The sequence below is a fragment of the Protopterus annectens genome, chromosome 5.part0 (genome assembly GCF_019279795.1).
Source record: "Protopterus annectens isolate FY-2018-M chromosome 5.part0, PAN1.0, whole genome shotgun sequence".
NCBI classification, from domain to species: Eukaryota; Metazoa; Chordata; order Ceratodontiformes; family Protopteridae; genus Protopterus; species Protopterus annectens.
In genome coordinates, this window is record NC_056735.1 from 1,320,193,779 (window position 1) to 1,320,220,095 (window position 26,317).

General features: G+C 45.0%; 1 protein-coding gene across 2 annotated transcripts in view; it reads right to left on the minus strand.

Moving 5' to 3' along the window:
- The window catches only part of C2CD2 (C2 calcium dependent domain containing 2), a 1,081,249-nt gene that overhangs the window by 657,432 nt on the left and 397,500 nt on the right, over positions 1 to 26,317 (minus strand). For both annotated transcript variants that reach the window (XM_044071129.1, XM_044071130.1), the window contains exon 4: positions 24,961 to 25,065. In XM_044071129.1, coding sequence (XP_043927064.1) covers positions 24,961 to 25,065 — 105 coding nt within the window. The remainder of the gene's footprint in view (positions 1 to 24,960; positions 25,066 to 26,317) is intronic.

A 26,317-nucleotide genomic window follows, 5' to 3' on the forward strand; every position in this document is an offset into this window, starting at 1 on the left:
CGTAGCCGCTGGTTCGAAGGGCGGTCAAGGCCTGGAGAACTAAGGAAAGGTCCCAGGAGGAACCGCTTGTTTTACAGGGGGCCTGAGAAGGAAAGTACCTTTAAGGAAAATTTTACACAACTTGGCTGACATGAGTGGACTGGAGTCATGACCAATGTGATAATGTGAAACTGCCGCAAGTTGTACTTTGACTGTGGAACTGCTGGCACCATCGTTAAAAAGAGTGGTTAAGAAATCAAGCACTAAAGGGAGAGGAACTGTGAAGGGGTTCAGGCCTTGCCGCTCCGCCCACAAAGAAAACCGCTTCCACTTGCTACGGTAGACTTTCCTAGTGGATGGTTTATGAGCTGCCACCAGGATCGCCTTAACAGGGGACGAAATACTGGGAGTCCTGATCAAGAGTGGAACTGGAGCAGCCAAGCGGTCAGCTTCAGGTTGTCCAGGTTTGGAGGAGATAGGCAGGATGGATGAGATATCAGATCCGGAATGGGATCTAGAATCCAAGGGGGATTCACCGAGTGAGACCTTAGGAAGGGGAACCAGATCTGTCGAGGCCAAAACGGAGCAATGAGAATCATTCTGCAACCCACCCGAGAGGCTTTCTGAAGAACTTGGAGCATCAGAGGCAAGGGTGGATAAGCATACAGAAGACCGGGTGGCCAAGCATGCACCAGAGCGTCTCTTGGGGAACATCCTGGAGGAGGTATCAGAGCGAAAAAACTGTCGCACTTGGTGTTTGAGGGAGAGGCAAAAAGATCGCATGAAGGAGTTCCCCACCGTGCAAATATGCGTTCCGCTACTTGAGAATTGAGAGACCACTCGTAAGGGGTCAGAATGGTGCGACTGAGCTTGTCCGCCAGGATGTTGGACCGACCCGGAATGTGCGTTGCTATTAGAAAGCGGTTGGTGGAGATTGCCCATTCCCAAACTCTCATGACTTCTCGACAAAGAGGGTAAGACGTCGTTCCTCCTTGCTTGTTGATATACCAGACAACCGACATGTTGTCCGATTGAATCGCAATTGTTCCCAAGGGAAGAAAGTCCTGAAGTGCTAGCAACGCTAAGAGCACTGCTCTCATCTCTAGAACGTTGATATGCAGCAAGGTCTCTGAATCGTTCCACGTGCCTTGGACGGTCCGGCCTGCAAAATGCCCCCCACCCGAGGCGGGAGGCGTCCGTGGTCACCGTGGCGAGAGGGGGAGAAGCACAAAATGGGCGGCCTCCGTGGAGATCTGGGGAGTGAAGCTACCACAGGAGGGACCGCTTGCAAGCCTTGCTGATCGCAATGGGATGATGCATAGGAAGAGCAAGGTATGACCACTGTACTAAGAGAGTCCACTGGAGGATGCGAATATTGAGCCTGGCGAGAGGAAGAAGTGCTATAGCAGACGCCATGGACCCTAGAGCCCTCAGGACCAACTCCGCCGGAACAGAACTTGAGTGGAGAATGGCCCGCACCTGGAGCTGCAGATTTTGAACTCTGTCCGCAGTGAGGAAGGCTTTTAAACTCCTTGTGTCTAACCTGGCCCCTATAAAATCTAAGAGCTGTGTGGGCGCTAGGTTGGATTTCTTTGTGTTTATAGTGATGCCCAGATTGGGAGCAAGATGGAGAAAGGAGTCTCGCGCCAACAGTAGTAGATGCCTTGTTGGGGCGGTAAGGAGCCAGTCGTCCAGGTAGGGGAAGACCTGCACCCCCTGAAGCCTCAGGTGGGCCGCTATCACTGCTAATACTTTGGTGAACACGCTGGGGGCTGTGGTGAGACCAAAGGGAAGGACCCAGAACTGGTAGTGACTGGCTCCCAGCCGGAAGCGGAGAAACCTCCTGGAGCGCCTGTCCATTAGGATGTGGTAGTACGCATCTTTGAGGTCTATGGAACACATCCAGTGATTTTCTCCCAGAAGGGGGAGAATAGATTGCAGAGTGACCATTTGGAATTTTTCCTTGGGAACTGCCAGGTTCAAGAGAGAAAGGTCTAAAATTGGTCTTAGATCCCCCGTCTTTTTTGGCACTAAAAAGAACCTGGAGTAGAACCCTGATCCGATCTGGTCTGGGGGGACGGGCTGGATGGCTCTTTTCTTTAGCAGATGGCCAATTTCTGCCAAAGCGGCCTCCCGTTGACCGGGTGGAACATCTGGGAGGGACTTCAATTTTGGTAAGTGACGAAAAGGGATACGGTATCCTCTGGATATGATCTGGAGAACCCAGCAGTCTGATGTTATGGACTCCCATGCCGCTAGGTGCCCCGAAAAACGTCCCCCGACTGCCTCCAGAGTGGAGCAGCCGGGCAACCCCTCAGGGTTGCTGCGCGGGCCGTTCAGAGAAGGGTTCTCTGGACCCGAAGTTCCTGGGAGCCCCTCTGCCTCTAGGGCGGCGTCCTCCCTGTCCTCCTCTGCCACGGAAGGACTGGTTGTCCGGAGCAGGCTGGGATTGCTGCGACTTCCGGAACCACATCTTCTTCTGACCCTTTTGGTTCCTAGAATAGGGCCTCTGGGGTGCAGAGAAGCGGATTCCGACGGCAGACAGCGTCTTCCCGTCCTTCTCGCTCTGGGTCAAGGTGTCGCGAACGGTTTTGCCAAAGAGGGCAGAACCATCAAAGGGGGCGTTCGCAAATGACGCTTTGAAGGGCTCTGAGAAATCGCAATGACGGAGCCAGGCCTGACGTCTAGTGACTAGACCTGCCCCTGCGGCTCTAGCGGTGCCTTCCGTAGCATGGGAGAGTAGCCGCATAGAGGTATTGGTAACTGATCTAAGAGTGGCCATGCGGGTGGAGTGCAGCACTTTGTCCTCCTCCGACATGGACTCTGGGGGAGATGCAGCGTATTCTTTAATGAGATCGCGCTGCATCCTAATAACGTGTGCCAGGTAGTTCAGCGCCCTTACCGAGAAGGTCGCTGAACTAAACATCCGCTTCCCCAAGCGGTCCATCATCCGAGACTCTTTGCTCGGGGGATGGACTGAGGGACTCTCCTGAGCAAGTTCCCTCTTGGTGGCCGCCGCCGTCAACATGGCATCTACCGGAGGCCCCTTACTCCAATGGGCACGGTCAGACGGTGGACTGAGGATCCTGTCGGGCCTCTTAGGGATTGGCTCCACGGTGTCCGGTTCCTTCCACGCCCTGGTGGTAATGAGGTCCACCAGGGGTTCGGCAGGAGGGGACACCCAAGAGGTAGACGGGCCCGCTTCAAATGCCTCCAAGAACACGGACTCGTCCGAGGAAGACTTGGGGGCAGACCACCCCCCCCCCTTATGCGGAGCATTTCCATGATGTCTCCAAATGAGACATCCTCGGGGGGTGACCGTGGGGAGCCTTCCCCTTCCTCCAAATCCGTGTCTTCCGTGAGAGACTCGGGGAGTCAATGTGGCTCCTTTTGCACATATGCTTGCGAGGAACATCCTCTGGGGGGCTGTCAGAGGACTCCTCGCAAGCAGCAACCTGTTCCAGGGGAGCAGCTTGGGGCACAGAAGCGGGCTGTCCCAAGGGCCGGATGGTGGAAGCCTGACCCAGTGCAGAGGGAGCGCGGGACGGAGCCGAAACAAGTGCCGGGGGTCCGGAGACCCTCAACAGGGCCCTCTCCACTACATCAAAGGCCGAAGGGGAGCCGACCTCGACCAAAGGATCCGACAATCGGCTCCCCCTCGGATCCGAAGAGTGGATCGGAGCCGAAGCACTCAGATCCGAAGGGACAGTGTGCTCCGACACAGACGGTGCCGAAGGAGCACTGATCCCCCCGGATCCGAGGCTCGGATCCAGGCTCCGAGAGGTCGGATCCGATGCACTAGAGGGCAGGGTCAGATCCGAAGTACCAAGTACTATCGGCGCCGACCCACCCCCGGCTCCGAAGCTGCTCGGCTCCAACTGCTCCAAACCCGGGTAGCGGGTCGGAGAAGGAGCAATTGGCTTGAAAAAGGGGGTCGAGCTCCCAGGGGAGGCAAGAGCACTCCCATCTGCATCTGGGCCTGGATGAACCTTCTCATCATCTGGTCCAGATCAGCATCCGATAGGCTGTACGTTGATCTCGACGAGGCTACCGAGGTAGGCCTTGAGTGCCTCCTCGATAGCCTCGACGGAGATCGGGTCTCCTCCTCCTCAGGTCCCGTGAAAACACACTGGAGACCGGAGCCGAGGAGGAGGAGATCCAGCAGACAAGGGGCCGGGAGAAGCCGCTTGGCTGGCGGGCCGAAACAGAGGTCTCGGCCCGCCGCTTATGGTGCTTCTCCCTCCGGTCCTTTTTCCTAGCATCCCTCTCCTCCGAACCAGAAACGGGAGGTTGAGTCCCAGGAGGAGGAGGGGAGCCGGAGAGGGAATAACCGTGGGGACGGTTACCCCCGAAGGAGCGGAGGTCGGAGCCGAGTCCGGCGGCAAGAGGCCCGCCAAAACAAGCTTGGACCTCCGCTCCTTCAATGCCCTGGGGTTGAACCCTGCACAAATGGAACATCCAGATGTGAGGTGTTCAACCCCCAGGCATCTAACACACCGAGTGTGGCCATCAGCTGGGGAAAGCTTATGGCCACACTCGGAGCACTTAGAGAAAATAGCCTTGGGCTGCTCAGACATCCCAAGCTAACAAATAAAAGTTACTAGAACTAAAGTAAAGTAACTAAAAAAACAAAAATCACTCACAGGCCCAACACACAAACTACGCTACCAGCGAGGGGAGGGATATAAATTTAAGATTAAACTCTAAAAAAAAGTAATAATATAAGAGGGAAACCTACACTTTCACACAAATTAACCAAAAAAATTTTAAATTTGACTAATTTAAACACAGAATATAGCACTTAGCTGGAGAGCTGGAAAAAACAATCTGGTCACCATGTGCGGCAAACGAGATCTGAGGTCATGAGGGTAGAGCAGGGCATTATGGGTGAGGGGAGGAGCTGAGAGCTTGGATCCATAGCTGGTAAACCATGCCGGTTCGGATCCTATATCGGATCCATAACCCACAGGTTGCAGACAAATGAATCTCCTACTTCAGATCTAACATTTTTCCTGTTTTAAACTTTTCAAATCTGGTATTGCTATTATACACCCTCTGTTATACCTCTTGTGTTCTTTGCATAGTCTTTCTTGCTATGTCCAGCAAGCCACTGGGATTTCTCTCAAACAATAATTCAAAGAGGGGTTGGGGCTCCTCCCCTACAGCAACATGAGGTAGGGAAGCAACTGATTTCATTTCTTGCAATACTGTTCTATGGTCTTTTTAAGCATACAATTCACAGTTTTAACAAGTTAAAATGGACACAAGTTTATTACCATGGACATAAATAGACATTCACTGGTCTGTGAGTATTTATTTAGGGATCCCTAAAATGGAGACCAGTAAAACTAGCTTTTTGGCTATTGCCTTAGTACTGTTTCTTGACAGAAGTAATGTTTTAGGAAACACAGCAGCATAGTCAGTAGTCACTATAGTATACTGCTACCCATTACTAGACTCTACTACTGGTCCTACAAGATCCATGGCTATCCACTAAAATGAGACTTCTAAACTCAGAATGTGGTGCGGTCTTTTGACGTGCTATTCATGCTGTACAGACATTTTCAATGTCTTTAATTACAGCTAATAAAACCTAGCTAAAATTCTAACTTTGGTTTTGACCATCCATAAGCATCCTACTAAAATATGACTGTGTGTCAATTTCATCAAAAGTGGTCTAAAGTTTTAAAAACTAACTGCTAGTGTAGTACTTATTCTCTGTTTTTATTCATCCTGTATATTTAGTCATTCTTCCAACTTAAAATATGTATAGGTAATCTGTTTATCATCTTCTCCTTCTACTGTAGGTGTAATTTATGTATTGCTGTTTAACTTATCACCCTCCTACTACGCTTTCTTCAAACTGACACTGCTTACCTGAAATCTGGACAATTTGGGAACATTTTTGACCATACAGTGATGTGTAAAGGGTAAAACCTCTTCACCTCAAGAAGTTAGTGACTTTTACAGAAACAGACAAGGAAATATGGAAAAGAGTTTCTATACTGAATCAGTACAAATGAAAGACTTTGCTAGTGAGTAAAGTTGTTAAGAAACATGATTATGTAATTCAAAAATGCACAGCCTGTTTGACTCCGTGATGTAGTGTCAAGACACCAAACTGCAACTGCAGTAACCTGGATTGAACTAGTGGACCGGTTATTAGAAGCTGAATGGGAAGGGTATAGTCAGGAGTCACCATCGCAGCACTCCATGATAAAGGATCCTGACTAATCACTGGATGGGAAGGGTATAGTCAGGAGTCACCATCGCATTACTCCATGATAAAGGATCCTGACTAATCACTGGATGGGAAGGGTATAATCAGAAGTCACCATTGCAGCATTCCATGATAAAGGATCCTGACTGATCACTGAAAAAGCTTGTATGGACAGCTGGTATGGTGTGTACTGCATGATGGCATGTAGCAGGAGGACATAACAAAAAATCCCAGACCCACCATCATGAGCATTATGCTCATATCCTTGCTCTTTCACTTCCTGAAAAACCTCTGTAAGTCCCCACTTAAAGAAAAGACTCCCATGAGGATGAATGTCAACTGGATGTCAGAGTGACGCAGATGGTAGCAAACCCATCTCTGAACCTTAGGGATACTGGTTCAAGTCCCAGACAGGAAAACAGTTCATGCCTAACACAAAGGCACTTGAATGCAGCATAAAAAGACTGCCATACTTCAGATAAGACACCAAGTCAAAGTCTCTTATACTATTTCTTGAGCAAGTGCTGCTCTGATAGGTATTCAGGTAAAAGAAGAACCCATACTACTGCTTACTAAAGAGAAGGGGAATTTTATATCTTAGGTAGCATTGTCACCTCACAGTAATACACTCTCCAGTTTGATTCTTAGCTAGAGCGTCTTCTGCGTGGAGACATTGCGTGAATGGGCGTACCTTCGTTGAAGGCTGTGCATCAGGGCTGGTAACTCGGCACGTAAAAATCAACTACCAATCATTAGCAGACTGCAGTTATGCTGTGGCAACCCCTAACCAAGAAAAGCCGAAAGACACAACAACAACAACAACAACAGCTAGCAAACTACTCCCATAATTATTTTTCCAGGCTGAGTAAAGGTAGAATTATGCATAACAGCTGTAACCCAGCATTCAATCACTTCACTACTATTCCTACGATTTGCACGTGTAAAGTGCATTCAGACCCAAAAATATTGTTTTCTTAAGTGAGGTTACTGAGAGGATAAGGGGAAGAGAAGTAGCTCAAAGCAGCAAAGGTCTGTGACAACAAAAGCATAAATAAAATTGCATGGGATGATCCTAAAAAGACCCTAATACATGGAAACATAAAATTAACAAGAAATTATGCCTACTTTCCTTCACCATGCAAAACAAAAACTGGCACTAAGACATCCTAAAACCTGAGCAGTCTGTACCACATTGGAAACTGACAGCACCATTACAGTCTCATCTTCAAGCACAGTTAAGATGTCAGCAGCTCCGAATCACTGCTACTGCTTCAGCATATGTATGCAGTGCCTTTTGTCATAAGGAAGGGGAAAAACGTATTGCCTTATACTGTGGTGCTTAATGACATATCTGAATCTTGTACTACTTTGCATTAGTGGCACAATTTGCTTAATGGAAAAAAAAGACGGTTAATTAGGCACCTTCAATTGTGAGCCAGAAATTGCAAAATTCATTACATCACCTGACTTTTTGTTTCAAGAAAGTTAACTTTCAACAAGGGAAAACGAGTACATATAATATAAACAACAAACCTCTAAATGTATTAAATGTAAATCAACATTTGTTTACCTTTTTTTAAACAGATTGCTGCCGAAAATGCTGTGAGGGTTCTATAAGGGCTGCAGCAAGAAGAAAATAAATGAAATCATTGAGCCTAGCAGCCACTGAGACCTGACTTTAGTAAAGGGTGGCAACTTCGTGATAAAAAACCTATAAGCCAAAATTTACATTTTATATTTAGGGAGATACGTACATTATGCCAAAGTACCTTTGTGGAATGACCAAAAAAATTTTTTTAAAGTTTTGGAAGATTTATGTTTTCTGAGATTTCCTAACTTAAACGACACATGGTGCAATAAGTGGGTGTAAATGAAGACTATTGGTAGTTCAGCAAAGATTACTTTATCTGCAGCCACTGTGTAATAAGCATTCCCATCTCCAGTGCTTCCAATCTGGGTTTGAGCAGCATGCCCAGAGCAACACGGTAGGAGTGAATGAACGTTTTTTTTTTTTTTTTTTTTTTTTTTTTTACCAGTTCTCCTTTCTTCAGGAGGTGAGCAAAGACAGGGATCCCTGTAATTTAGACCTCTGATGGAAGCCACATGGAGCTCCATTTGGGTGCGGAGTTCTCCCCGGGGTTGAATGACGCTTCTAATTTAAAATGTGTACTCAGATGGCAACAGTGACAGTCTGAGTGAGTTTTCACGTAGAGGGATTATTTGAAGATAAAAGTATATGTCAAACAGGTGAAGAGAGCATAGGTTGTCTGGCTATGAATGGAATTGGAAAAGTTGGCCATCAGCCCGAGGTTTGATATGTCTGGATGAATCATGCCTGTCGGATGAGACAGGAGGTCTGGAGTTGGATCTAGAATCCAAGGTTGGTGAAAGTAAGTGAGGCCAAATGAAGGGGAATCAAATTGGTTGAGGCCAGTAAGGTGCAACGAGGATGTGTTTTCTCCTTAACATGGCAAGTTTCTGTGGGAATTTCAGAATTAGCAGAATTGATGGATAAGCATAAAGAAGACTGGGTGGACAATCGTGAAGTAGAGCATCCCTCAGTGACTCCCCCTGCAGGGGGATTAGGGCAAAGTACCACTCATGAGGTAGAAAAATGTACCTGCTCAGCTTGTCTGCTATCACACTGGATCTCCCCGCTATGTGCATTGTTATGATAAAGCAGTTGGATGAGATTGCCCACTACCACACTTTGAGCACTTCTTGACACAAGGGATATGATCTGGTTCCTCTTTGTCTGTGGATGTTCCAAACTACTGACATATTGTCTGTCTGAACTGCAATCGACCCCAAAGGAAGAGCATTGTGAACAGCCTGCAACTCTAAAATCACTGCACTCATCTCTAGCACACTGATACGCAAGTTGGCCTCTTTGGTGTATCAAGTGCCTTGGACTGTTTTCCCCAGAAAATGCTCCCTCTGCCCCAAATGAGAAGCATCTATGGCCACTATTGCTTTGGGTTGACAGGACTGAACAGACAGCCTTGTAGGATGTGGTTTGATTGAATCCACCACCTGAGATCCCTCTTGAAGTGTGGGTGATTTATATTAGAAGTGACATGGGTTGGTAACGTATCGACCATCGTGTTGCTAGCATCCACTGTAGGATCCTCATGTAAAATATGGCTAAATGTACTAGTGTTATTACTGCTGACATTGACACTAGAGCTTGAAGGACCAAGCAGGCTGAAATCTTGGTACTGTAGATTATTCTTCTGACCCATGACCTTATGGTCTGAACCCTTGATAGAGGTAGTGAGGCTATCATTGACTTTATGTTGAACAGAGCTCCTATAAATTCCAAATTTTGTGTTGGTTCCAGTTGAGACATCTCATAGTCTATGGTTATCCCCAGACGAGAACATGTCTGGAGAACCTGATCTCTTGCCCTTGTTATATGATGCCTGGTCGGGGAGGTAATGAGCCAGTTGCCTAGATACAGAAACACCCAGAATCCTTGCAGTCTCAAGTGAGTTGTTATTACTGCCATACACTTGGCACCCTGGGGGCTGTGGTGAAAGAAAAGGTCACAACTCTGAACTGCTAATGACTCGTTCCCAGCCGGAAGAGTACATATCTTCTGGATCACCTGTTCATCTTTATGTGATAATATGCATCCTGAAGGTCTGTCAAGCATATCCAGTCGTCCTTGCTTAGAAAAGGGAGAATGGACTGAACCGTGACCATCTGGAACTTGGTGCACTGAACTGAATTGTTTAAGTTGCTGAGATCTAAAACTGGTCCCCAGTCTCCTGTATTTCTGACTCTAAAAAGAATCTTGAGCAAGTTCTGGATTCTAACTGGTCTGATGGGACTTCTTGGATGACTCTTTTTTTCTAGCAGCTTTTGTACCTGAATTGTTGCTTGTTTACTCTGACTGAGTGGAACATCAAGGATATTTCTTGAAATTGGATGATGAGGAAGGGAAAATGGTATTATATAACTTCTGGAAATAATCCTCTGTGCCCAACTATCTGTTGCTATTTCTAGCCAGGCTCTCTGGTGCAAGAATAGTTGACCCTCAATTGCCTCCAGGGAGGGCAATCGGGCCTCCTTTCAGGAACGTTGGAAGGGTCTGTCAAAGAACAAATCTCTGGACCCCTGGTTTTGTGGGCCACCTCTGCCATGGGGAATGCGTCTACCATTAGAGTTCACCCCTCTACCCCTAGGGAGAACTTCCTCAATGTATGTCCCAGAAAGGTCCCTGGGATTTTTTGAACAATATCTTTTCACTACATCATTGATTCCTTGAAAAGGATCTTTGAGTAGTTGAAAAATGTACGTCCATGGCAGATAGGGTCTTTCTGTCCTTCTCAAATCTGGATAATGGTCTTTCACTTTTGGGGCAAATAAAGATGTGTTGTCAAAAGAAGCACTGATGAATGAAGACTTTAAGGGCTTTGAAAATCACATAACCACATCCAACCATGTCTCCTGATGGAAATGCCTGAACCCTCTGCCCTTGAGGCTCCTTCGGCTACATGCGAAATGAGCTTCATGGATGAACTGGAAATAGACTGCAGGGTAGCCAACTGAGAAGTGACAGACAGATGACTGTACTTCCTCAGAAACGGATCCTGGGAGGGTATTTGAAAGGTGCTTAATCAAATCCCTCTGTAACCTTGTGAAATGTGCCAAAAACTTCAGTGACCTTAAGGTGAAGGTTACTGAAGCACAGACATGCTTCCCAAACGTGTCCATCACCCAAGACTCCTTGTTGGGGGGGATGAACAGTAGAACTCTCCTCAGCAAGTTCCTTTTTAGTGGCTGCGGCCACAACCATGGCATCAACAGGAACTTTTTCCCCCCTGAAACTGTTTGTCTTCCGGTGGCGCCATAATTTTGTCAAGTATCTAAGGTATTGGTTCAAAGTAGTGTTCTGATCCTCTCATGCAGACCAAGAGATCAACTCAATGAGCTCCTCGATGGGTGCAGTCACCCCAGAAGGTAGACAGACCAGTACCAAAAGTCTCCAGGAATACAGACTCCTCGGATGAAGGGTTGCTGGGCATCTAGCCACTTCTCTGTTTAAGATTTCAAGGATGTCTCCAAATGAGACATATTCAGGAGGTGACCGTGCGGACCCTTCATCCTCACCAAAGTTTGTATCTTCTGTGATTCACTTCCAAGTGCTTCCTCTTGCACATCTTCTTAAGAACCTCCTCAGTGGGATGCTCTGGAGAGGTATCAGAAAAAGTTGGCATACCCTGTTGTGAAGCCTAATGTTTCAGTACTGGCTGTCCTTGTGTAAAAGAGGGTTGAGACTCCAATCACAGAGACATCAAGGCTGTAGACTTGAGGATTCAAGGGGGTGGGAACCATCTGTGTTGCTGACACAGACTATGCTCAGATCTCCCCAAAGAGGAAGAGGACCTCAGATCTAACAAGGCAAGCTTTTGGACCCTTGACCCTCCATGCTCCAAGGACAATCCCCCCAGAGGCAGAAGCCGGATCCGAGCTAACCTGTGTTGAGGCTCCGAGGGACAGAGATGGCTCCAATAACTTTGGAGTCAACTCAAACACCTCGGATCTGACAAGGAAGCCTTGGCCCCGAGAGCTCTCTGGATCCGAATGAACCAAAGTGCTCAGAGCGAATTCAGATCCGAGGATAAAGTATCTTTGGATCCGAGTCAGAAGGAGCTGGACAGATTGGATCCAAGGACTCTGAGACAGTGGAAGGAATCAGAGAAGGAACTGGCAGAGGGGATGTGATAAAAGATCAGACTCTTGACCAGAAGAGGTAGGAGTCAAATGGGTGCCCGTCAGAGTCTGTGCTGAGAGAATTCTTCTCACTACCGTCTCCACGCCTTCTTCTGTTAAGCTCCTGGAAGAGCGAGTGGAAAATACAGAAGGGGATCTAGGTCTCTCCATAAAGGGAGAGGGAACCTTGCAGGGCACTGGGTCTATTGAAGGGGAGTATCTAGTCCTTGGAAGGTAAATAATGGTGGACAGAGTAGCTGGATCGGTTGTTTTTTGCATTGGATCAGAAGTCAGATCCGACATTTCATTTTTCTTTTGCTTTGAATCCAATGTTGAGGTCAGAACCGATAAATCTCCTTTTCTTTGCTTCAGATCTGAGGTTGAGGTCAGATCCAATAATTTAGACTTTTTTCCTTTAGGATCCGAAGGGGAAGTCAGAATGACAGAAGGTCTTTTCCTAGATTGCGCCAAAGCCATGCAGGAAGAGGTAGAAGGGCTCAGAGAAGGAGATTTGGGCCTCCTAGATTTTTTTAGGGAACATAGCTCCAGAGAAAGTTTCTCTAAAGTAGAAGGAAAAAGTCGTTTTAAAATCAATTTATTCTTTCTTTCTACCGTGACAAACAGAGCAGTCCTCTTGTAAATGCAGAGGTCATAGACAATACACACAAAGTGTGGGCATACGATAACGGAATTTTGTGCCTGCATGCAAGACATTTTTTTTAATCCAGCTGGGCTTTTATCTTTCTTTGCCTTGGTGGGAAACAACAGTTAGGAAGAATATTCAACAGAACTGAATAAAAAATATATATACTTATATGTTAATAAAAGGAACAGACAGCTACAGAAAATACTAGCAATGGTAATATGAAACAACACAAAGTGTAGTAAAAGGGGAAGAATACTAACGATAGTACTCGAAGGTACAGAATTGAATGGAAGGAAGAAAAGAAGGACAAAAAGACATTTTAACTGGAAAAAAAAGTACAGTTTTGTACCTACCATAAATGTAGATGTCCGATAGGCATGCATCTGCAGTCCTTACAAATGGGTTGTCCTGTCGTCAGGCAGCCCTTCGGTCGGCCGGATTCCAAAGTCTGGGTCTGGCCTCGGCTGATGTCGCACTTCACCCGACGTCATAGCTGCAGTTCTTCGGGTATAAAGGTATCAGCCGACGCCATTTTCCTCATTGTTTCTTGCCCCAGATGCCAGGGGCCCTCTAGGAAGGCTAAATTTGGATAAATGCAAATGGTTCCAAACAGTAGAGAGCAAACAAAAAATAAGCATGTATGTACATATATACAAACAAATACACCATAATAGATTCCCCCAGCTAGCTACAAGATGGGCAAATACCCTAGGAGTACCACAGAGGGGAAGGAGGGTGGGTAATCCTGACTGCAGATGCATGCCTATCGGACATCTACATTTATGGTAGGTACAAAACTGTACTATGTCCTTCAAGGATGCATCTGCAGTCCTTACAAATGGGTAGAATACCATAGCCAAACTGGGGAGGAGGAGTAATAAGATTATGGTGTAGTTAAGATCCCTTGCAAAACAGCAGTGGCAAAACCTGCTCGGGATCTGGAGTATAAGGGTAAATTATAATGCTTGGCAAATGTATGCACGGAGCTCCAAGTAGCAGCCTCTAAAATGTCTTTGGTAGCCACTCCTCGTAAAAAAGCTGTGGTAGTGGCTGTAGCCCTTGTAGAGTGAGGCCTGATGTTTTCTGGAGTTTTCTTCCCATGGTAGGAGTAACAAAATCTAATGCAATTTCCTATCCACTTAGAGATTGTCTGTTTTGAAATTGCTTTTCCTTCCATTCCTGTTGCATATGCTACCAGTAGCTGGTCAGTTTTTCTATTGCTCTTGGTCCTGTCCAGGTAGTAACGTAATTGTCTATGTACGTCCAAAGTATGCAACAGTCTTTCTCCCCTGTTCTGTGGGTTGGGGAAGAATGTAGGCAGGTGGATAGCTTGATTTAAAGATACCCTGGAGACCACCTTTGGCATAAAAGTAGGATTAGTTCTCATGGACACTCTGTCCTGATGGAAGATAAGGAAGGGTTGTACTGCCATTAATGCCTGTAGTTCAGAAACCCTTCTTGCTGAAGTGATTGCAAGTAGGAAAGCAGTTTTCCATGATAAGTACTGTAATTCTGCTGTTGCTGCTGGCTCGAAAGGAGGGAGTGTCAACTTTTCTAGCACAAAGTTCAAGTCCCATGCTGGCAATGGTGGCTTCCTAGGTGGTTTTACATTTTTAATTCCTCTCAGAAACTGCCTGAGCAGAGGATGTGAGAAGACTGGAGGATCCAAGTTGTATTCTGCTGAAATAGCTGATGCATGAATCTTAATGGAAGAATATGACAGGCCATTGTGGAAGAGCTCTGCCAAGTATTCCAGGATGTTAGCTATGTTTACAAGTGACACATTTTCTCCTTTTGCAGTACTCCAAATGAGATATCTTTTCCATTTTGCTGAATAATTTTTTCTTGTTGAGGGTCTGCGAGCCTCCAAGATAATGTCTTTAACCCTTTGAGATAAATCTGGGTTATTTGGTCTTATGCAATGTTCCAGGCAGCCAGCTGCAGTGTTTTCAGGTTTGGATGCAGGATTTTGAAGTTGTTCTGTGTTAACAGTAAGGGAACTAGGGCAGAGGCCATATTTGTTCCCGAGACATACTCCTCAGTAATGGGTACCAATGTTGCCTTGGCCAGTCTGGAGCTATCAGGATGATCCTTGGACGGTCTTCTTTGATCTTCAATAGCACCTTGTGCATCAAAGGAAGAGGTGGGAATGCATATGCTGTCAGGTTTTCCAACTGAAAGATAGGAGTCCACTTTCCAAGCAAGTGGGTGGTACGTCCTTGTGCAGAATTTTTTCAGTTGGTGATTGTGTGGGGATGCAAATAAGTCTATTTCTGGTAGTCCCCATTTCCCTGTAATGGTTTTGAAGATGTCCGGATGCAGCATCCATTCGTGGGCATCCGTGGTAGTTCTGCTTAGGATGTCTGCTAGTATATTTTCTTTTCCTGGCACAAAAATTGCTTGTAACTGAATGTTGAAGCTCAGGGCCACATTCCAGAGGTCCATTGCCATCCGGCATAGAGGGTATGAATGTGTGCCTCCCTGTTTGTTGATGTACCACATAACTGTGGTGTTGTCCGTCCTTATCAACAGTTGACCCTGTCGAAGAAATGGTCTGAATGTCTGAATTGCCAGTTTTACTGCCAGCATTTCCTTTTGATTTATGTGTAGGTGCAGCTGGTCTTGAGTCCATAAGCCTTGTATGCACTTGTCCAGCATGTGCGCCCCCCAACCGAGGTCTGAGGCGTCCGTTGTGATGGTCTGGCTTGGTTGAGTGCTGTGGAAGGGCAGTCCTTTGTTTGATTGACAGGCCTGAGCCCACCATTGGAATTCTTGCTTCAGGCATGGAATTATTGGAATTTGGGTTTCTAGGCTGTGTTTGTGCTGAGACCATAAATTCCTTAGGTACCACTGCAACTTTCGCATGTGGAATCAATATTATGCAGGATGCCATGTAACTCAGGGCTTGCAGGACTTTTCTTGCTGTTAGCTGATTCTGCTTTGTTAATGCCATGAAGTAGAGAGGGAGTTGCTCCTGTTTTTCTACTGTCAGGAATGCCATTTGTTTTGATGTGTCCAGATCTGCACCCAAGAAGGTTATCCTTTGGGATGGTATCAGCCTTGACTTTTTTATATTGACTGTGTATCCCAGGGCTTGCAGTAGATGAATGACCCTTTTCAAATCTTTTGTTAATTTGTTTTTGTTGTCCACTTGTAACAGGCAGTCGTCCAGGTAAGGGTAAATTTGAATTCCCTGAAGCCTGCAATGAGCAATTACTGATGCCAGGCATTTCGTGAATACTCTGGGTGCAGTAGATAAGCCAAAGGGCAATGCTGAGAATTGATAATGCTCTGATCCTGCAAGAAATCTGAGGTATCTTCTGCAATTTGGTCGTATGGGGACGTGCAGGTATGCCTCCTTGAGATCTAGAGTTACCACCCAAGACTGCTTGCCCAGCATGGGAAGAAGTTGCTGTAGGGTCAGCATTTTGAATTTTGGAACAATGAGGTATGTGTTTAAAGCAGACAGGTCGAGAATAGGTCTCCATTGGTTTTCTTTTCTTGGTACCAGGAAGAGTCTGGAGTAAAATCCTTGCCCTTGTTCCATAGATGGCACCCTTTCTACAGCTCTCATCCTTAGTGAGTTATTTGTTGTAGAGCTTCTGTCTTCTGATTTGGAGGTAGGTTTGGCATTCCTCTCTTCCTTGGTAGAGTATGGAAGTGAAACCTGTAACTTTGGTCTATTGTCTGTAAAATCCATTTGTCTCCTGTGATGTAATGCCAGTTTACTGAAAATAAGGCTAGCTTCCCGCCTAAGGGTGCTTCTAGTTGTTCCCTGGTAGGCGGTGCCAGAGCCAAGTCACTGTGATTGTCCTGTGGAAGTGGTGGTGGCTGGATCTGTGGCTGTACCTCGCTGGTTGTTAGCCTGCCACTGACGTCCCCCTGTAGGCACCTCTGGATTGACCCCTGCCTCTTGAGCCTATTCCTGCCTCTCGAGCTCTGGAAGTGTCTGGAAAGGACCAATTCTTGGAAGGCCAGTTCCTGCTAAACCTTGGAGGCTGGACCTGCAAGAAATCCTTGACTGTCTGGACAGATTTTGCTTTCTCTTCCACCTTCTTCAGCACCTGCTGTGCAGGGGAGCCAAACAAATTGAGCTTATCCATGGGAGCATCTAGGAGCTTTGATTTAACATGGTCTGGTAAGGACTGCTCTTTTAACCATGCATGTCTTCTGATCACTGTACCAGTCATGGCTGATCTAAAGGAAGCCTCCAGTGCATCATAGCCGCATTTTAAGGAATGATTACTGACCTGCTGAATGTTATGTACCATTTCCTGTACAGATTTTTGTCTAATGGTTCATCCGAGGACAGTTTTTAGTTAACTGGTCTAACATAAATTCCTGATACTGAATCATGTGGAATTGACAGTTCAAGGCCCTAGCTGAAAGAGTAGCAGAAGTGTAAACATTTTTACCCCATCTCTAAGGCCCTAGATTCCCTTTCAGAGGGAGGGGGTTTTGGCAGAGGTAGCTGCTACAGCCTTGGGTCCCTGGGAGATAGTTTTGGGATCTGCAAAGGAGCCTTATACAAATGATAGTGTGTGTCCGAACCCTGTAGTACCTATCGGGCTTAGCAGGGGCCGGAGGAAGAGAATCAGGAGCAGTACAAGCATCATTAAATGCATCATCCACAACAGTAAGTACTGGAGGAATGGCTAAAGGCCTATGCTGTGGCAAATGTAAAAAGGTTCTAAGCCTTTTCCTAGAGTCTGAAAAATCCTGGCCCTGCCACTGAAATTGTTCCCTCATAGCATGCAAGGTTTCCCCAAAGAAAATTCCTCAGGCAGAGAGGCAGAAGGAATGGACTCTTCTGCATCAGAGTCCTCATAAGGAGAAAAAGGGCCCTCTGGAGGGTTTGTATTATCTGATTCATCAGAGGAGTCATCTGAAGAAACTGGCTCAGGGGCTCTACTCTAGGCCTCTTCTCTGGAGGTGGGTGAGAGGCCCTGTCTGGATGTGGTTGGGATCCCCGGATCAAAGAAATGAGATCCTCTGCTAGACTAAGCATTTGAGAACTAGAGCTAGGCCTGTGAGAGGGGGTCTTAGCAGGCACAGTTTTGGTAGATTTTGCTGCTTTAGCCCTGGCAAAGGCCTTAATCGACATGGATGCAGGTGGCCTAGCAGCTCCACGTGCAGGGGTAGAAATATCCAAAGGGATAGTATCAGATAAATCCTGTGAACCTGCAAGAGCGGGTGGGATTTCAGTAGCAGATTCAGCCAAGCTGGATGAGGCCTCGGTAGGAGGTAAGCTTTCGGCCGAAGGAAGAAGCGTGGACTCGGTTTCAGCCGAAACCGAGACACTCGCGGTTGGCTTAACCACGGTTTCGGCCGAAACCACGGACCGCGAGTGTCGGTCCTTTTCCTTGCGCTTTTTAGATATTTGCGTAGTCGGAGTATCCGACGGCATAATGTAAGCAAAAGCGGAGCCAAAAACTCCTCAGCAAATTCCGACCGACGTCTAAGCGTCCGTCGGTTGAAAGAAGCACAGGCTAGGCAAGCTGCTACGTCGTGGTCTGGGCCTAAGCAAGGTAAGCAGTAAGAGTGGAAATCTTTATGAGGTATTTGTTTCCCACAAGTTAAACAGTTATTCACTTTTTCTGACATCGGCTGAGGCAAGAAAGAGTCCCCAACGGGGTACTTAGCTTTTTAGAAGTCTTCGGTAGTAGTAATCTCTGGTTCTGACCGACTGGCACTTGCGAACAGCTTCTGCTTCGGGCGCCACGTGGCAAGAAAGACTGAGGAAAATGGCGTTGGCTGATACCTTTATACCCGAAGAACTGCAGCTATGATGTCGGGTGAAGTGCGACATCAGCCGAGGCCAGACCCAGACTTTGGAATCCGGCCAACCGAAGGGCTGCCTGACGACAGGACAACCCATTTGTAAGGACTGCAGATGCATCCTTGAAGGACATCAATAATAAGGTAGGCAATTAAGTAAGGGATTAAAGAAATCCAATAATTTGACAGGTTCACTAAGAAAGTAGAAAAATTTCACAATTTAAAAACGTATCTGCTTGAGAGTAATGGACACCACGCCTTTCATGTAAGCAGCAAATGGGATCTGAGGTACTTGGGGTTTGTGCATTATGGGTAAGGGAGAAGCTTGAGAGTTTTTGGTTGTTACGAGCTTTAGCAATGGCTGAGTCGGACCCGAGGGATCAGATCTGAAACCATCAGTTGAAGGCAGAATGAAAATTGACAAAGTACAGTTTTGTACCTACCATAAATGTAGATGTCCGAGAGGTATGCATCTGCAGTCCTAACAAATGGGTTGTCCTGTCGTCAGGCAGCCCTTCGGTCGGCCGGATTCCAAAGTCTGGGTCTGGCCTCGGCTGATGTCGCACTTCACCCGACGTCATAGCTGCAGTTCTTCGGGTATAAAGGTATCAGCCGACGCCATTTTCCTCAGTGTTTCTTGCCCCAGATGCCAGGTGCCCTCTAGGAAGGCTAAATTTGGATAAATGTAAAAGTTTCCAAATAGGAGAGAGCAAATAAAAATAAAACATGTATATACATATATACAAACAAATACACCATAACAGATTCCCCCAGCTAGCTAGGAGATGGGCAAATACCCTAGGAGTACCACAGAGGGGAAGGAGGGAGGGTAATCTTGACTGCAGATGCATAGATGCATACCTCTCGGACATCTACATTTATGGTAGGTACAAAACTGTACTATGTCCTTCAAGGATGCATCTGCAGTCCTAACAAATGGGTAGAATACCATAGCCAAACTGGGGGAGGAGGAATAATAAGATTATGGTGTAGTTAAGATCCCTTGCAAAACAGCAGTGGCAAAACCTGCTCGGGATCTGGAGTATAAGGGTAGATTATAATGCTTGGCAAATGTATGCATGGAGCTCCAAGTAGCAGCCTCTAAAATGTCTTTGGTAGCCACTCCTCGTAAAAAAGCTGTAGTAGTGGCTGTAGCCCTTGTGGAGTGAGGTCTGATGTTGTCTGGAGTTGCCTTTCCATGGTAAGAGTAACAAAATCTAATGCAATTTCCTATCCACTTAGAGATTGTCTGTTTTGAAATTGCTTTTCCTTCCATTCCTGTTGCATATGCTACCAGTAGCTGGTCAGTTTTTCTACTGCTCTTGGTCCTGTCCAGGTAGTAGCGCAATTGCCTATGTACATCCAAGGTATGTAATAGTCTTTCTCCCCTGTTCTGTGGGTTGGGGAAGAATGTAGGCAGGTGGATAGCTTGGTTTAAAGATACCCTGGAGACCACCTTTGGCATAAAAGTAGGATTAGTTCTCATGGACACTCTATCTTGATGGAAGATAAGGAAGGGCTGTACTGCCATTAATGCCTGTATTCAGAAACCCTTCTTGCTGAAGTGATTGCAAGCAGGAAAGCAGTTTTCCATGATAAGTACTGTAATTCTGCTGTTGCTGCTGGCTCGAAAGGAGGGAGTGTCAACTTTTCTAGCACAAAGTTCAAGTCCCATGCGAGCAATGGTGGCTTCCTTGGTGGTTTTACATTTTTAATTCCTCTCAGAAACTGCCTGAGTAGAGGATGTGAGAAGACTGGAGGGTCCATGTTGTATTCTGCTGAAATAGCTGATGCATGAATCTTAATGGAAGAATAGGACAGGCCATTGTGGAAAAGCTCTGCCAAGTATTCCAGGATGTTAGCTATGTTTACCAGTGACACATTTTCTCCTTTTGCTGCACTCCAAATGAGATATCTTTTCCATTTTGCTGAATAAGTTTTCCTTGTTGAGGGTCTGCGAGCCTCCAAGATAATGTCTTTAACCCTTTGAGATAAATCCGGGTTATTTTATCTTATGCAATGTTCCAGGCAGCCAGCTGCAGTGTTTTTAGGTTTGGATGCAGGGTTTTGAAGTTGTTCTGTGTTAACAGTAAGGGAACTAGGGGCAGAGGCCATATTTGTTCCCGAGACATGCTCCTCAGTAATGGGTACCAATGCTGCCTCGGCCAGTCTGGAGCTATCAGGATGATCCTTGGACGGTCTTCTTTGATCTTCAATAGCACCTTGTGCATCAAAGGAAGAGGTGGGAATGCATATGCTGTCAGGTTTTTCCAACTGAAAGATAGGGAGTCCACCTTCCAAGCAAGTGGGTGGTATGCCCTCGTGCAGAATTTTTTCAATTGGTGGTTGTGTGGGGATGCGAATAAGTCTATTTCTGGTAGTCCCCATTTCCCTGTAATGGATTTGAAGATGTCTGGATGCAGCATCCATTCGTGGGCATCCGTGGTAGTTCTGCTTAGGATGTCTGCTAGTATATTTTCTTTTCCTGGTACAAATATTGCTTGTAACTGAATGTTGAAGCTCAGGGCCACATTCCCTCTTTTAACCATGCATGTCTTCTGATCACTGTACCAGTCATAGCTGATCTAAAGGAAGCCTCCAGTGCATCATAGCCGCATTTTAAGGAATGATTACTGACCTGCTGAATGTTATGTACCATTTCCTGAACAGATTTTTTGTCTAATGATTCAGACGAGGACAGTTTTTTAGTTAACTGATCTAACATAAATTCCTGATACTGAATCATGCGGAATTGACAGTTTAAGGCCCTAGCCGAAAGAGTAGCAGAAGTGTAAACTTTTTTACCCCATCTCTCTAAGGCCCTAGATTCCCTTTCAGAGGGGAGGGTTTTTTTGGCAGAGGTAGCTGCTACAGCCTTGGGTCCCTGGGAGATAGTTTCGGGATCTGCAAAAGGAGCCTTATACAAATGATAATGTGTGTCCGGAACCCTGTAGTACCTGTCGGGCTTAGCAGGGGCCGGAGGAAGAGAATCAGGAGCAGTACAAGCATCATTAAATGCATCATCCACAACAGTAAGTACTGGAGGAATGGCTAAAGGCCTATGCTGTGGCAAATGCAAAAAGGTCCTAAGCCTTTTCCTAGAGTCTGAAAAATCCTGGCCCTGCCATTGAAATTGTTCCCTCATAGCATGCAAGGTTTCCCCAAAAGAAAATTCCTCAGGCGGAAAGGCAGAAGGAATGGAGTCTTCTGCATCAGAGTCCTCATAAGGAGAATAAGGGCCCTCTGGAGGGTTTGTATTATCTGAATCATCAGAGGAGTAATCTGAAGAAACTGGCTCAGGGCTCTGCTCTAGGCCTCTTCTCTGGAGGTGGGTGAGAGGCCCTGTCAGGGTGAGGTTGGGATCCCCGGATCAAAGAAATGAGATCCTCTGCTAGACTAAGCATTTGAGAACTAGAGCTAGGCCTGTGAGAGGGGGTCTTAGCAGGGACAGTTTTGGTAGATTTTGCTGCTTTAGCCCTGGCAAAAGCCTTAATCGACATGGATGCAGGGGGCCTAGCAGCTCCACGTGCAGGAGTAGATATATCTAAAGGTATAGTATCAGATAAATCCTGTGAACCTGCCAGAGCAGGTGGGATTTCAGTAGCAGATTCAGCCATGCTGGATGAGGCCTCGGTAGGAGGCAAGCTTTCGGCCGAAGGAAGAACCGTGGACTCAGTTTCAGCCGAAACCGAGACACTCGCGTTGACTTAACCGCGTTTCGCCGAAACCGCGGACCGCAGTGTCGGTCCTTTTCCTTGCGCTTTTAGTTATTGTGACGCCGGAGTTTCCACGGCATATTGTAAGCAAAAGCGAGCGAAAAACTCCTCAGCAAATTCGACCGACGCCTAAGCGTCCGTCGGTTGAAAGAAGCACAGGCTAGACAAGCTGCTACGTCGTGGTCTGGGCCTAAACAAGGTAGGCAGTAAGAGTGGAAATCTTTATGAGGTATTTGTTTCCCACAAGTTAAACAGTTATTCACTTTTTCTGACATCGGCTGAGGCAAGAAAGAGTCCCCAACGGGGTACTTAGCTTTTTAGAACTCTTCGGTAGTAGTAATCTCTGGTTCTGACCGACCGGCACTTGCAAACAGCTTCTGCTTCGGGCGCCACGCGGCAAGAAAGACTGAGGAAAATGGCGTCGGCTGATACCTTTATACCCGAAGAACTGCAGCTATGACGTCGGGTGAAGTGCGACATCAGCCGAGGCCAGACCCAGACTTTGGAATCCGGCCGACCGAAGGGCTGCCTGACGACAGGACAACCCATTTGTTAGGACTGCAGATGCATCCTTGAAGGACATCATCAGATCATAGCTTATGTTTAACTGGGAGAAGGAAGGATGAGGGTCCAGGAAAGCCTGAAGAATGGTCCTAGCAAAGCCTGCCCTAGAAAAGGAATCAATAGTTTGTAGGGCTTTGTGGAATTATGCAGGACCAAGTTTGTTGCTTAGAATCTACCCTTTTCCAAAAAGTCACTGATGAAACCAAGGCCTTGGTAAACTGCACCTTAACCCTGCTGGAATTGCCTTATTGTGTTGTCTTGTGTATAACAAAAGGAAATACTCTGCAACAGCCACTTGGGGATAGCCTGCTTTGACACAGGTTGTCATCTTTTCTTAACTTCAGAAGAAATGAACAGCTGTTCAGAGTTTTTGAAGGATTTAGTTCTGGCATGATAAAAATATTTGAGATGTCTCTGGACATCCAGAGTGTGAAGAATCCTTTCTCACTCATTTTTAGGCTCTGGAAAGAAGGCAGAGAGATAGCTTGACTCAAGGTAAACTCAGATACTACTTTAGGCATAAAAGAAAGATTTGTTCTCATGGAAACCATATCTTTCTGGAAAAAAAAAACAGATAAAATTGACTCAACATGAGAACTTGGGACTTCAACACTCTTCTTGCAAAAGTCAGAGTAAACCAGTAAAACTGTTTCCATGTTATGAACCTCAAATCAGCCTAAGGGGCTGGTTTAAATGGAACAAGAGTTCATTTTCAAAAAAAAAAAAAATAATAACTTGAGAATCCAAGGAGGAACAACCTATTTTCTAGGTGGACATACCTGCCTAAAAACATTTTAGCACAGGAATGCATTGAAATGGGAGCAGCTATGGGTAGACATACTGAAATATTCAATAAATGAACCTTGAAATAGGTGTAAGAAAGGCTAGAGGATAATACCTTACACAGATTTTGTAGGAAAATAAATACTAGCCTTAAAAGGGCTCTGGCTCTTGACTTGACACAAAAAAAGACACTGCTCCCCAAGCAAAGTCTGAGGTGTTCTTAGCTACAGACTGTGGTGTTCGAGCTGGAAGTAAACATGAGAGACCAGGATTCAAATAACTGGTATTTCCACTAAAAGAGTTTCCCATTTTACAAACCCCAACAGAAATCTGGAATGTCAGGAGATGCTGATATTGGGACCATACAGATCTCAGATCAGAAGCTAAATTTAGTTATAAAAGCACAGATATCAGATGGCCTTATACCTCCAAATGTGGTCTCATGCTTTTAGGATCTTGTCTGGATGAAAATGGATTAAAGAATTTGAAATGCTTTGTTTCTTGAAATGTTGTCATCTCGTCTGGGGTCAGAGTCTTACTTGGGATCTGACCACTGCCACAGTATAGGACAATACACTCAGTAGCTCTAATCAGGTGACACTGGGTCATGTATAGACACCTGTAGAACACTATTACCCAAAACAAATATTTCATACTGATCCTCACAATCAAGAACATTTATGACAACTATTTACATTTAAAGAGCAAAATAAGAACTAGATGAAATAGGGAAATCATATACCTTTCAGCAGAGAGAAAAATATAGCCTCAAGGCTCTATTTAAAAAGCATGCCATGTAGGCTGGTGGGAGAATTTTAGGGTGAAAGGTTTCAGTTGAATTTATGTGATCAATGGACCAGCATAAGAATAGATTATGTGTCTGATAAAGACTGACTGGCTATGCAGAAATATATAGGCTATTTTTCAGATGCTTGGCAAAATGAAAATAAGTAATTTCTAAAGAACAAGGAATGAAACTTACAGTTATCTAATTATTTCTGGATACTACCAGTACTGCAAACCTTTGACATTATTACTAAGTCTTCATTTTGTGTCTCTAATTCCACATGCACTGAACGTATAAAAAAAAAAACACAATCAGATATGGATGAACAAAGGCTCACAGTAGTACTTCCAAACTGCATCTATATGCCTTTAAATCTACTCTACTACACAATGACAGTACTGCTTTTTGACTTCTTTACATATGCTTATTAATATGACTTATTAGAGTATGACACTTTTAAAATGAATTTTAGATATATTCATATGTAAATCACAAACCTGAACCCTTAAATCATGGTTCTTTCTAAGAAAACAACTCAACAGAAAGTCACAAATACAGCAAAATGTGTGTAATAGTCCCACTACATACTGTCATGACAATATTTAGTAAAATTATTTTCATACTGAATCTACGAAAACATATTGAAGTTTTAATAATGCTTAGAAATCACACTGTCACATTCTGACTGCAGGACTAGCCAGGGAATCTTCTAAAGCATCATATGAACACAAAATAACCTGAACAATAGAAAACAAAGTGTCTCACTAACCTTAAGCACCGATTTAGGTTGAACCATAATATTAACATCTGCTAAATTCCTGAGGAACCATTGCACCTGGATTTCCTCGTTACCCGTTTTCAAATGCAGTACCAGCTAATGAGGAAAGAAAGAATTTAAAAATTAAATTAGATGCAAAACTTTTGATCAAGTGTGCGTTACTCGTTTATTTAATGAACTGGTCCTAGTCAGAAACAGTAATCGAGCTTGACTACTTGGCTACATAACTCCAACAGCCTAAATGTCCACATACAGATATACATACATAGTTACGTACATAAATACAAATATTTCAGGCATGGGCAGCAATGCCCCTCTAGGCTGTCAACATACAAAAGCAGTCATTGTTCTTAAAAATATCTAAACTAGTGCTTGCTTTAATATAATTCGGTAGTCTGTTCCATGCAACAACTATTCAGTCAGAGACCCAATTAAGTACATCTCTCATTCCTATATAATCTTCTTCATAGGTTGACTGATGATTCTCTATTACTTTTTGATAACCCCAAATATTTTAGGAGGTAGGTTAGTGACCTCCAAATGCCCTATATACCTAAATAATATCTCCTCTTACATTTCTATATGAGATGCTGTACAAATTCTGATTTGTAATCTTTCATAATAACTTAAATTTTCATATCCATGGATGCCCTTGGTATAATTTCCACTGTACTCTCTCCAATGGATTCATGCTTGCTTTCTTACTGGTTTCCATGTTATTTTATACTCTAGTTTGGGTATAATGCAATTTACAAACAATTTAATTTCTGATTTCCTAGATAATAAATATTTTTACAAATCCTATAGGTCTATAACTATCATTAACCAATCAGATGACGTAATTAGAAAAACCTCAAAGCTGGATATAATCATCAGTCTGTGTGTCCCAAATCTCATATGCTTAGTTTCTGATGTATTTATCAGCATATCATTCTCCTGTGCCCAAATGGTGAATTTAGTCAAGTTCTTTTGCACACATGCCCTATCTGCAACACAGTTTACCCAATTTCAGGTCATCTGCATACAAACTACAGAATATATCAGATGAGAAAGATAGATACTAAACAAGTATGAGCCTAGGACAGAGGCTGTGGGACACCCTCACTGTAACCTAGAATGTCACCTGTACAATTGCTGTATGATACTTACCATGTCCTAATTGTAAGCCATACGGCTATCCATCTTATCAAGATAACATCAATACCTAGCTGCTCTAATCTATTATTACTTTGTGTATAGCACTTTCAAATGCTGAAGTCTGTATAAATTACATCACCTTTTTTTATTTACAGTTATTATTACACTGTTAATAGAACACCTTGTTACAGGTGGTTATAGAGCTCTCTTC